This window comes from Polypterus senegalus, chromosome 2, assembly GCF_016835505.1.
Source record: "Polypterus senegalus isolate Bchr_013 chromosome 2, ASM1683550v1, whole genome shotgun sequence".
Taxonomy (NCBI): domain Eukaryota; kingdom Metazoa; phylum Chordata; class Cladistia; order Polypteriformes; family Polypteridae; genus Polypterus; species Polypterus senegalus.
In genome coordinates this window covers 173203764-173217928 of record NC_053155.1, presented here as the reverse complement: position 1 = coordinate 173217928, position 14165 = coordinate 173203764, and the positions used below count along the sequence as shown (strand labels likewise).

At 36.2% G+C, this 14165-nt stretch overlaps 1 protein-coding gene across 1 annotated transcript in view; it reads left to right on the top strand.

Moving 5' to 3' along the window:
* LOC120523552 (1,4-alpha-glucan-branching enzyme-like) overlaps positions 1 to 13174 on the top strand; it is a 918458-nt gene extending 905284 nt beyond the window's left edge. The window contains exon 16 of the mRNA XM_039744954.1: positions 12184 to 13174. Coding sequence (XP_039600888.1) covers positions 12184 to 12240 — 57 coding nt within the window. The 3' untranslated portion in view covers positions 12241 to 13174. The remainder of the gene's footprint in view (positions 1 to 12183) is intronic.
* Positions 13175 to 14165: the final 991 nt, after the last annotated feature.

Here is a 14165-nt window from a genome sequence, read left to right as displayed (position 1 = left end):
CCATCAATTAGGAAGGAAACCCAGTTGAATAAATATTTTGTCAAATCAAAATAGAATCCAGAATGTATATTAAAGATTATTGAACAGTTAGGGGCCCATGATCATAACCTAGTAAATTTCATAATACAGTACTATGGCAGAGGTAAACTGCAAGAAGTAAAGCTGTAACACTTCATTTAACACAGATTTAAAAAGGTAGCAATTGTACTGATGAGTCAGTGACTGAGGAGAGCTGAGGTGGATCTAAAAGAACACTGCCTTAAAAAGCAGAACAACTTTAGATCAAAAATTAAAAATAACATGAAAATGTAACAGATCTCAAAGGGTTCAAAAGAAATTGCTCTATAACCCATACAATATATGACAACACCAGCAATATAGGAAACACATATAGCAGAAACTTTTAAAAATGAACTTTGCAATATTCTTTTCCAGCCGAGTTTGGAATAAAAAAAATACAAACAGTAATCTAAAGAGGGTCATGAACTATTGTGTATGGGGTAGTCAAGAAGTAGATGAAATGCATTAAGAACAATAATGGTTTAATAAAATATACGAAAAAGTAAACTATGCATTCCCTTCAAATATTCTTCTGTGATGGCATCAGTATCATGCCAGTAGCTAAAGGTAATGTTAAAGAAAAGTCTAATGATTTTGTAATTGCCCAGAGTACTTGAATGAAAAGGTTTTAAAGCAAACAAATTGCATTATCTAAACTGCTTTTACTCCAGAGTGTTCATAGAATCTATTAATACTGACATGAAATGTCAGTAAATAATGGGAGGATTCATAGGATCCCCGCATAATGTAAGGTTTAACACTAGAGTTTTTGATATTTGGATGAATACTGTTTTTTATCCATGTTTTTTTTTTATTTTTTTTTTTTCCATTGCCATTATGTTACTTAGACTACTTATATAATAACTCAGTTCTACAGGTACTTTACCATACAAAATAAGGCTCATTGAAAAATAGGGATTATAATGAACACAAAAGCAAAACAAACTTATTATAAACAAGACAGTCTCTTTGGTATTCTGGGACCAAGGGCATAAGACCTTAAGCCTCTCCGACTTGCACTTCAAACAGTTTCGCTGTTTCTCATTATCAGTCTAATCAATAGACTACAAAAGGGAGAAAATGCCTTAGCACAAGCTCCAGTGTGTTAAACAATGTCAACTCCATCTGAGCTGTAGACAGATTTTTCTTCAGTGGGCTTTCTAGTCTCATCCCTTTAATCCAGTTGTTTCTTTTTCTTTTTTACTTTGAGGAACAGCCACATTATAGCATTACAGAAAGCCTGCCTGTGTAAGAATTAGTATAGATGCATTCTGCTGCTTTCGCCCACTCTAGTTTGTGACCTTCATTCTAGGCCAATGAAAATGCAGTGTTTGGTGCTGCTTTCAGAGCAAAACCTTTTAATATATGTACTGTATATTAATGTGCCAATAAAACTCAACAGCTTCCATTATTGAAAACCTAATACTTGCAGTTATAACAGTAATTTACTATGCTTTTATTTTTGACACTAGCAAAATACCGACGCTTCGCAGCAGAGAAGTAGTGTGTTAAAGAAGTAATGAAAAACAAAAGGAAACATTTTAAAAATAACGTAACATGACTGTCAATGTAATTGTTTTGTCACTGTTATGAGTGTTGCTGTCATATTATTTATATATATATATATATATATATATATATATATATGCATACACATATAAACATATATTTACATATACACACATATTATATATACAGTGAACCCTCGTTTATCACGGTTAATCCGTTCCAGACTCTACCGTGATAAAAGAATTTTCGCAAAGTAGGATTCTTTATTTATAAATCGAATATTTTCGCAGTTAGAGTATAGAAAACCTGTTTACGACCTTCTAAATACGTTTTTAACATTATTAGAGCCCTCTAGACATGAAGTAACACCCTTTAGTCACCATTACACTCGTATTACCCAATATATTAGACAAAATAAGAGAAAATAACACATATTAGACGTTACAAATATCATATTACTAGCGACTCGCCTTTTAAGGCGACGACTTTTATCCTCAATTTTTGTGCGCTCCATGTGTACATCAGGCATGTAAGTGTAGGGAATGAGAACATCAAACTGCCCATTTATAACATCTCCCGAAAACGAAAAGTTTTTTTTATCCCCTCAAGTGCCTGTCCAAAGTCGTACAATGTCAGCCCGAATCTGTACAGCTAAAGACGGAGTTTCATGCACTAAATAAGCTATAGATGAGAATAAGCAAGCACCATCTCCCCTGATATTTACTACGCGTGAGGCATTTGTACTCCATCAACATTAATTATTTCCAGAGACATAATTTGGTGTATTTTTCCAGCGCATTGTGCACAAAAGCAAGGGAACGATGACAGCACCAGAACTCTGCTCACATCGCGCTGCACTACCTCAAGCCGCAAGTAGTAAGTCTGTAATAAGCGGAATACTGCTACGCTTTGCACTCACGGGACGAAAGGACAATCCCGAACACTTTTATATAGTAGATTATTGTACTGTACATTTAATTGCACACAATCACTAACCTATGAAAGCATGACCTCAGTAGGAGAGTCTTCAGAGGTGGTGCAGTATCTTCAGCAGGTGCGTTGTTGTCTTCAGTGAAGAAGTACTAGGAGTAGGCAGTGGGTGTCTGGGTGCACGGCTGAAGAACATCTTGATAGGCAGTTGCTGGCACTGTCTTTTCAAATGCGTGAGGAGGCTTTTGTAGGGTATTGCCATCTTTAATCATATCCAAGAGTTTCACCTTCTCCTGGATAGTAAGCATCTTCCTCCAGCGCTTAGTTTTATTGTCTGCAGGCTTAGAAAAAGCAGCACATTTAGGAGCCATAGTAGGGCTTAGATAAAAGTTCTCAGAAAGCGCATGCGTAGTGACGTAAGCGTGTATGAGAAAAATATCGCGATAGAGTGAAGCCGCGAAAGTTGAAGCGTTATATAGCGAGGATCACTGTGTGTGTGTGTGTATATATATATATATATATATATATATATATATATATATATATATATATATATATATATATATACACACATATATACACACAAATCTACATATATACCTGTATACAGTGATCCCTCGCTATATCGCGCTTCGACTTTCGTGGCTTCACTCCATCGCGGATTTTAAATGTAAGCATATTGATTTTTTGATTGTTTGCTTTTCTCTCGCTCTCACTCTCTGACATTCTCTGCTCCTGACACGCATTCTTTGAAAAGGAAGATATGTTTGCATTCTTTTAATTATGAGAAAGAACTGTCATCTCTATCTTGTCATAGAGCACAGTTTAAACTTTTGACTAAAGGGTGTTATTTCATGTTTATATGTAAATATATGTGTGTGTGTGTGTGTGTGTGTGTGTGTGTGTGTGTGTATATATATATATAATATACACACACACATATATATATATATATATATATATATAATGCATTATATATATATATATATATATTCAATGCATTCGTAGTCTGAATCACAATCTGATTGTATGGTTGGTTACCTACCAGGTAACGCCTCTGGTTGGTCAGCAAGTTGGCTAACATCCGCCACGGTGCCCTCTTTCAGTTGCGAAAAGCAGATCATAGAATGGTTGAAATAGTTTTACTCTCAAATAATGCAAAGAGTACGCGACACATGTTTTGCCCTTATTCTGGGCTCATCGGGCCCAGTACACACCATACAATCAGATTGTGATTCAGACTACTAATGCATTGAATGTAATTACCCCGATCTACATACTGTCAAATAAACGAATCACACGCCGTGGTGCAATGTATGAGGCTTAGCCTCTGATGCTGACATTCTGAGGTTCAATTCCTGAGAGGGGATGCAGTGAATGTGTACGCCTGATGAGCCCAGAATTAGTGTGAAACACGTGTCGTGTACTCTTTGCATTATTTGACAGTAAAACTATATACAGTGGTGTGAAAAACTATTTGCCCCCTTCCTGATTTCTTATTCTTTTGCATGTTTGTCACACAAAATGTTTCTGATCATCAAACACATTTAACCATTAGTCAAATATAACACAAGTAAACACAAAATGCAGTTTTTAAATGATGGTTTTTATTTTTTAGGTAGAAAAAAAATCCAAACCTACATGGCCCTGTGTGAAAAAGTAATTGCCCCCTTGTTAAAAATAACCTAACTGTGGTGTATCACACCTGAGTTCAATTTCGTAGCCACCCCAGGCCTGATTACTGCCACGCCTGTTTCAATCAAGAAATCACTTAAATAGGAGCTGCCTGACACAGAGAAGTAAACCAAAAGCACCTCAAAAGCTAGACATCATGCCAAGGTCCAAAGAAATTCAGGAACAAATGAGAACAGAAGTAATTGAGATCTGTCAGTCTGGTAAAGGTTATAAAGCCATTTCTAAAGCTTTGGGACTCCAGCGAACCACAGTGAGAGCCATTATCCACTAATGGCAAAAACATGGAACAGTGGTGAACCTTCCCAGGAGTGGCCAGCCGACCAAAATTACCCCAAGAGCGCAGAGACGACTCATCCGAGAACTGCAGGCCTCACTTGCCTCAATTATGGTCAGTGTTCACGACTCCACCATAAGAAAGTGACTGGGCAAAAACGGCCTGCATGGCAGATTTCCAAGACTCAAACCACGGTTAAGAAAAAAGAATATTAGGGTTTGTCTCAGTTTTGCTAAGAAACATCTCAATGATTGCTAAGACTTTTGGGAAAATACCTTGTGGACTGATGAGACAAAATTTGAATTTTTTTAAAGGCAAATGTCCCATTACATCTGGCGTAAAAGGAACACAGCATTTCAGAAAAAGAACATCATACCAACAGTAAAATATGGTGGTGGTAGTGTGATGGTCTGGGGTTGTTTTGCTGCTTCAGGACCTGGAAGGCTTGCTGTGATAGATGGAACCATGAATTCTACTGTCTACCAAAAAATCCTGAAGGAGAATGTCCGGCCATCTGTTCGTCAACTCAAGCTGAAGCGATCTTGGGTGCTGCAACAGGACAATGACCCAAAACACACCAGCAAATCCACCTCTGAATGGCTGAAGAAAAACAAAATGAAGACTTTGGAGTGGCCTAGTCAAAGTCCTGACCTGAATCCAATTAAGATGCTATGGCATGACCTTAAAAAGGCGGTTCATGCTAGAAAACCCTCAAATAAAGCTGAATTACAACAATTCTGCAAAGATGACTGGGCCAAAATTCCTCCAGAGCTGTAAAAGACTCATTGCAAGTTATAAACGCTTGATTGCAGTTATTGCTGCTAAAGGTGGCCCAACCAGTTATTAGGTTCAGGGGGCAATTACTTTTTCACACAGGGCCATGTAGGTTTTGATTTTTTTTTCTCCCTAAATAATAAAAACCATCATTTAAAAACTGCATTTTGTGTTTACTTGTGTTATATTTGACTAATGGTTAAATGTGTTTGATGATCAGAAACATTTTGTGACAAACATGCAAAAGAATAAGAAATCAGGAAGGGGGCAAATAGTTTTTCACACCACTGTGTGTGTGTGTGTGTGTGTGTGTGTATATATATATATATATATATATATATATATATATATATATATATATATATATATATATATATATATAGCAAAATACCTGCGATTTGCAGCGGAAAAGTAGTGTGTTAAAGAAGTTATGAAAAAGAAACATTTTAAAAATAACATAACATGATTGTAAATGTAATTATTTTGTGACTGTTATGAGTGTTGATGTCTTCAAGGATTTGATTATGATTATTTCTTTCAATCAGGTTCTTATTTGGAGGACTTGTGTTCAAGTTACATTCCGTGTTTGTCAACCGTTGTAAAGATAACAGGTTTCATTCATCGAAGTGTTCACTACCCAAATCGGTACTCTTATCTGAGACATCACACACTGCATGCATGGGTTTTTTTTTTACACTGTCTTCCTTTAGCGGGACATTGACTTTTTCCACCATGTGCTTTGTTTCCGCTGTAGCTGCACTTATGAATATGCTTGTATGCATACTGCGTTCACAGTCAGTTCACGCGAGCCGTTCAGAGTACATGCATCAAAGGTTGTTTGCATAAGGACAGTCTTTCACCTGCGAATATTGATGACATTGACTTTTTCCACCGTGTGCTTTGTTTCCACAGTAGCTGCACTTATGAATATGCTTGTATGCGTACTGCGTTCACAGTCAGTTCACGTGAGCCGCTCAGAGTATATGCATCGAAGGTCGTTTGCATATGCACAGTCCTTCACCCGCGAATATTGACCTTATATGGGTAGGCACTTAATTACGTGGGAGGCGTGATGATGCGGGACGCAACTCCGCTCCCACGGCCATCGAGCTAACGTCCATTACAGTATATGGACAAAAAAATAGGTTCCCGTTATGACCATTATGCATAGAATTTCGAAATGAAACCTGCCCAGCTTTTGTAAGTAAGCTGTAAGGAATGAGCCTGCCAAATTTCAGCCTTCTACCTACACGGGAAGTTGGAGAATTAGTGATGAGTGAGTGAGTGAGTGAGTGAGTCAGTCAGTCAGTGAGGGCTTTGCCTTTTATTAGTATAGATTATGCATTTTTACACTTATGAAAATGATACACATAAACATACTTAGTACAGAGCTGCAGGTGCTGGAGCCTATCCGGACAGCACAGAGCACCAAGCTGGACAATGCTAGGCAGGGCCAACAGTCTGTCACAGAAGAGCCAATCTGAAATCATTAATTAATCTATATGTACATCTTTAGGGACTTGGGATTCAAATTTAAAGGAAATCACAAAGATATGCGAAAAAGCTGTTGACTCCACAAGAACAATGACCGGGTGTGAGATATGAGCCCTGCATGTAGAAACAATGCAGTGGTATCACTACCCACTGTACCACCATATCACCCTAACGAACGAAACAGTAAAATATAAAGAATTATGTTATTTAAAGTTGTAGATACAAGAGAATGGTATTAATAATTATGCTATCATCAGTTCATGTACATAATATTTGACATGGTGAAGGTCACATAAATAAAACCTCTATACAAATACATATTAAGGATGACAATTGTCACTCTCCAATAGCCTCCAAACAGACAATTTAAGAAAGACACATTAGAAGTAATGTTCAGATTTGTGTTATCATCTTGAAGTTGAGAGCATTTATTAATCCATCTCACACCTTATGAATGAGTGCTTCAGTATAATGAAATGTAGCAGTTCTGGTCTTCAATGACTTAAGACCATTTAACAAATGGAAGGAGAGTGGATGGCATGCAATAGGTAATACACTATATGATCTTAATGGATTTTTACAAAATAGCAGAGTGACTTTACAGTGATAATCATTTTGAAGGAGTGCATGATGTCCACTCTAGCAGCTCCTTGCTTGAGGAGTGGGTTCCGAAAGATTTTTTTCAAAACAAACCATGACGAAAAAGGTCAAACAATGCACCTGCAGAGCAGGTTATTCCTTCCAGTAACACTGTAAACTTCTTTAACTGTCTAAGAAAGAACAACCTCTGGTGAGCATTATTAACCTTCTGTTAATGGTGCTGAAAAGGACAGTGTCTAGAAAATTACAATTTTCTGCTATCTCTAAAGCCTATTACATCATCCTTATAAATGTGTGCATTTCTTCCTCAGCAAATAGGGACTCAGCAAAGGAAATGATACATTCTGTCACCAACACAGACTCATTCTAACCCTGAATTCATAATATGTGGTGACTTTAACCATGTGACTTTGGAATGAACAATGACAAATTTCCATCCGTTTCTGTCATGTTCCACTCAAGGAAACAGCAGGCTGGGCCTGCTCTATTCAAATATTAAAGATGCCTTCAAGTTTAAATTTCTGGAATGGGCAGACCTGACCACAGTCGGATCCATCTTACTCCCAGCTACAAGACTGTTATTAGAGAGAAACCTATTACTACTAGGATAATGAGGAAGTGGAGCCTTGAGGCTGAAATGATTTTGAATCAAAGGCATAGCAATGGGACAGGCAGGTCAGGAGATTGCCTGTGGCTTTGAACTGGGAGGGAGCCCCGAGGGGCATCCATTCACAAAGGTACTCATTGCAACAACAAATCTACGGGAATTCCCCTTGAAGCATAGTGCTGACACACTACAACAACACATTCAGAAAATTCACTAAGTGGGGACCCAATCTCTGTTTGAGTGTTTTTTTGTGTTGTGAACATTATTTTGTAAGTAAATATATATTAGAGCCAATTTCATAAATCATGAAGGGCAATTACGTGTCTTGAAGCAAAAATTGGATAGATACAAGTATCATAAATTACACCAGCTGTTACAAACTGAAATCAAGTGTATGTTTTTATTCTAAAATAGTAAGACTAAGAGCAGTTTACTTCTCAAAACGGAGTGGTGCAGGATCGAAGTCGCAACCTTTTGATTCCCAGTCGGCAGCTGATTCTATCACGCCACAGAGGCAGTCATAATAAATGGGTGTCAATGTCGCATGTTAAGACGGATTTTGTTTCTGCAGTTATATTTTTGAATAAAAGCGCAATTGTTGTGTTAGATTTGTACCTTTTGTGAAAGTATTTCTTTGATATTTCAGGCTTCATACATTATATAGTTTATGCCTACATTTTGTCATCTACTAGTAGAATATAAAAAACGTTTCTGTTTTAACAATGTGTTTACACAGATTACTGTAGAAACGGAACAGACATGAAATGCGTGTGTTCCAAACAACGATCTATTATTTCCACTCTAAAACTCCACTTCACTCCCAGAAAATCAAACAAGGCATGATCTGGGAGAAGTTTGTGCACGTTCTAAGTCGGTGGGGGGATGGAATAGCCGGCTGCTTGCAGCCTGATTTTATCAGCACATTTAGATGACAAAAGACGCAGGTGGAGAGCTGTGAACGATTTTAAGAAGCGATTTAAGGTGGGACGGATTTACGAGTTTTTTCATAGGCTCTGGTAATTCTAGTGTTAAAGCTGTTTAAATCTTGCTTGAGATCTACCACTTCCCACATGAGGCTTTCAGTCCAAGCTGTAATTTCAATAGCGCACAATGTTTAAAGGTTTTTGGACCTGGTGGAATTAGTGGCTGCATTTGTTGTAGCCAAAGCTCACAAAACAGAGATTGTGAAAGTTACAGTAACATTTGCAATGTTTCTTTCTTTATTTCTATTCAGTGTACTTCTTTATTTTTAATTTTACAATATGAAATTTGTATTTATTTTTATTATCATGCTTATTTGCATTTTATTTACTATTTTTCTTTATTAAATTTTTAACTCTGCATTATTCTGTTATTACATAGGATATCATTTTAAACTAAGATTGTTATTTCATCTAAATCAGACAAGTTTCATGGTAAGGGAATAATAGGCCCTGATTTTAGTGCTGGAGAGTGGCGATGTGTTGCATGTTAAAAATAATAATAATAATGCATTTTATTTTTATAGTGCCTTTCCCATGCTGTTGATTAGCACATGAAAGTAAGAATTACACTGTACTCTATACAAGTGACAATCACGACTTTATGAACACTTTTGCTTTCTTCCAAAGTACATACAGTCTCAAAATGTTAACAATAACGTTCCTGTTTACTAAATAATGTGTTTATATAGCACCTTGCTCTGCATGTAAAGGTTCATTTACAGCTTGAGTGTATGTAATGTAATCTTGCTTAGGTGTTCAAACTTCACCACTAGCAGATTAGCGATAGGTGCAAAGACTGTTGAAAGTGAGATACTGTGATACACAATAGCTGACGTGCACAGGATTTGTCTCTTGGCTTTCTATTATATCCTGTAGATGATTGTGTGTTATGTGAAAAAAAGTCATGGTGATGTGATAACTTCAGCTGCAACTTTTATCCACATAGGGACTCTGCTCTGTTGGGCCCTTGAGCAAGGCCCTTAACCTGCAATTGCTGAGCGCTTTGAGTAGTGAGAAAAGCGCTATATAAAAGTAAAGAATTATTATTATTATTGAGCACCCGGCTCTGTAGTTAGGATTCTTTTACATAAGCTACAGTACCTCCAGTCTTGCTTAGTTCTCGTGATCATAACCACAGACATTTTTTGTCATATGGAATCAAATTAAAGGTTATAAAATTTTATTTCAGTGTTGGCAGAAGTTATATTTTTAATTTTGTTTACTTTTTTGTGAATGGAAGATGATTGTGTATATTTTCTCTTTTTAAGAAATGTAGTAACTGCGAGAATTTTTAGTTTTAGAACTACAATGTTTGTCATTGACTGACATATTTTTACAGCTATCACTTGGTAAAATATTACCTTCAAACGGTAATAGACAGATAATGGAGTAGTTAAAATTATGTACTATGAAGTAGTAGCCAATTCACTGTTACTCTTGCCTTTAAAACGGCAATTAGAAAGGTCAGGTCAGGTGAGATTGGTGAGCATGCACAGGTGCAGCCTGTTGTCGCACTCACCACACAATGAAATAGGTCAGGATTCCAATTGGCAACCCCCAAGGAAAACATTTTGTCCAGTCCCACCCTTTGGAAACGGCCATCTATCTGCCAGAGCCAGGTGTTACGTGGGCATCCCATTTGGCCTAGTCCAGCCATTCGGGTCCTCGACAATGATAGCCCTGCAAGCCAGATCACCCACAAGGAATTGCGCCACATGGCCATAGTGCCATAACTGACGCTCCCTTATAATGCAGATAATGTGCTTCATTTGGAACTCTGTGAGCAACTACTTGTTAGACACAAACTCAAACCAGTGGCACCCAAGGATTCTCTGAACAGACACAGTACCAAAGGAGTCCAGTCTTCGTCTCAGGTCACTGTGTTTTTCCCCAGTTGATACTGATGTTTGTCAGGGGTATGTTTTTGCTCCTAATCTCTTCAATGCTTGCATGGACTAGGTGTTGGGCAGGGTCATGGGTTCCAGTGGCAACAATGCTGTGATCTTTGCAGAGTCAATGGACACTCTGATTGGGGCTGTCGAGAGACTCAGTGAGAAGTCTAACTGACTGGACTTCCGAATGTCCTGGATAAAAACCAAAATCCAGGCCTTTAATGACCTCCTGGGCACAGTCATCAGCAGTGTGTCTGTCTGCAGAGAGAGTGTCGACCTTGTTGAGAGGTTTATTTACCTCAGGAGCAACATTTATGTCTCTGGTGACTCTTCCTATGAAGTCAGTAGATGGGCTGGGACAGCATAGAGCTCATGAGGTTTGCTGGATGGGGAGGGGGTGTGTGGTGCTCTTGATATATGTGCATAAAGAAGAAGGTCCAAGTCTAAAGACAGTTAGAAAAATGTAATGAAAATACTCTTTTTTTTTTAAATAACATGTTTTTAATCCAAATTATATACAGTGCACTGATGTGTGTATATTTTTTGTTGATAGTATCCACTTCTGTAGTAATGTTTATTTTACATTATAGTATTTACAATATATTGAATATATCAATTTTAAAAAAGTTACTATTCAAGGACCCCATGCACAGTATGCCCATGGCCATGATCCCTGGGAAGTTAATTTACAGTAGCTGTAAAGGTTTGTAAAATTGCTCCTCTAGTGTAATTTAATGGATTATTTTAAAGTACAAGAAAAGAGCATAGCATAGCAGTTACCAACTATCAGTTTAATTGCCTTTTTGTTCAGAGCAATACAAGGGATAGAAAAGACAGTAATTATAAACGATGTGCTCAGCTAAACAGCACAATGTATTACACCTGTCAGGATGGCCCTTAAAAATGTCTGTTCCATCTCTTGTAACTAAATGTTAGTAAAGACACTGTTTTAAAATGCGGAGAAAAAGAATTATGCAGAAAAACAAAACAACACAGCAGTTTGGTAAAGGGAATTAAATGGATTTTCAAAGTCTGAATATTAAATACTCTGCATCAGTATCTGTCACAACCATATAAATATATTACATATTGTTTATGCATTAAAAATTTACTGAATCAACTGCAACATAAAAATGTACTTAATGTTTGGTGGAATGTACCATTTACACCAGTAAGAGTAATGCATTCAAATTTTAATTGCATATTACATGTTACTCCTGTCCTTTGTAGTACAGTATTTATTATTATGGTCTAAAAATCTGTTTATATAGACAGTTGGATACATATGTTTGTATGTGCACTTGCTGGTATAACTATTTCTTTTGTGATGCTTCACATCTAAGTAAATATGTTTCTTTCCCTTAGGTTTACATTCCATGCAGAACTGCTGTGGCCCTTGTGAATATGGATCATTTTAATTGATGAGTGGATCACAGGAACTGCACTAAAGAGAAGCATTGTGTTTAATTTTAAATATTATGTAAATTCTGTTGGAAGTTCAGTCTAAATTCATGAATATCATCTTTTCTTAGTTTTGTATTCCAGGAGTCATTTCCTCACTAAGTAAAAGGATTATTTCTGTTTGCATTTTTGCTGGCTGGTGAATTTTTTAAGATGCTTGCAGGTGAAATGGTTAATATGAAAGAATAAAAATACAGTATAAATTAACTATGTTATAGAAAGAAGTCCAATAAATCACCTTTAGCTCATTTTCTATATAATTTCAGTAAGGCAGGTGAAGAAAAAAAATAGCATTGACAATATACAAATTATGCATTGAAAGGGATGATTGCTTGTTCTTGTTTAATTTTCTATGTAACCACTTATTATAGAATTACTGAATATATCGCACATAATACTATAGAATAACTATTAAGGCACCTTGGATGATTTGTTGTGGAAAATAAATTACACTGTACTTACTTAAAAGGCCATTGTTGTTAGTATAAGTAGGATACTAATTATGTACATTTCATTATATTTAGATGGACTGATTGTTTTATGATTAAAATTAAAACAAAGAAATCTTTACACTAGTTGTAAAATGAAAGGATTGTAAAGGACATATAAATATACTGCAGGTACTGCATATAGAACTTTGACAATTTTAATCATAAATGATACATTTCATTGAAGTGATTTGGACACATTGACTACATGATTCAAATATTTCTACTTTGTTTTACATGCAAAATACTGGTCTTCAAAAGAATTAATAGTATTCACCCTGTGTTTATTTGCATGCTTGTGTGTTGTTCTTGTTTTCATTTAAATCTCCTTATCCTTTTCAATAAGGCATTTGGAGAAATGCTGTTTACTTTTATGTGCAAATAAATAGCAAGCATTAAAAATGTAATGTGTGTTCCTTTTGCATTCTTTTATTTTTTCCTGGCAGAAGATCTGTAAACTGTACCTACATATGCTTGAAAACCAACACATTTCAGCCTACATCTTCCAAGCAAATAAAAATTGAGCAAATCAATCAAGTCTATTAGAAAAAGCTAAGCCTGGCTCACCCAAAAAAATTAAAGAACAAAATGTGACACCATAAGATAACAATACCCAACTTCAGTTCCCTCATTTTCTAAATCCTAATAACTCCAGCAAAGTCTCTTTACCTCATAACTACCTACCTGTAAGTTCCCAAGTACTACATGACAATCTTGCTTTCAATGCTTTGAATGCTGATAGTTAAAGTACCCTTTAACCCTTATTACTATTATTTTTTTCCCATGAGCTGCTGACTAGGCCCTTCTTAACTCAAGTTTTTTTTAACAGGTATGATGCTATAGGCCTTTTTAGCTGACTATTAAATTTATGCATTTATTAATTATTCATTGTTAGTTATTATTTTGTTAATTTCACCAGGTTTTTAAGCTACAGTTGTCACTCTTTTTATCCAACAACATAACAGTGTTGATCACTTAATCTGACTCCAATCAATTATTAATGTTAAAAGATTACTTTTTCTGCAAGTTATTAATTGATTTTAAGTTACTGTAATGGTTGAGTTAGCATTGATTTACTACTGCTTGCAAACCTTTAGGTTATATAATCTTAGACATTTATACAACTATGGCTAGATTATACATAACCTTAGAGATTAAAGTGTTTAATAAAGCATATCCTTTAGTATGGAACCTGAGGGGCAGTAGCTATTTTAGCCTGTGTTACCTGAATAGTAGTTCACATGCAACATCTGAGGCTAAGCTCCATTCCTTAGTGTGTGTTTCAGAATACAACCTCAGAGTCTAGGCAACTAAACATTCTTTATGTTAAATTTAATTCAAAACCTGACTATTTAAAGAATTATGAATATTCTGTCTGTGAACCTCAGTGGCTAGATT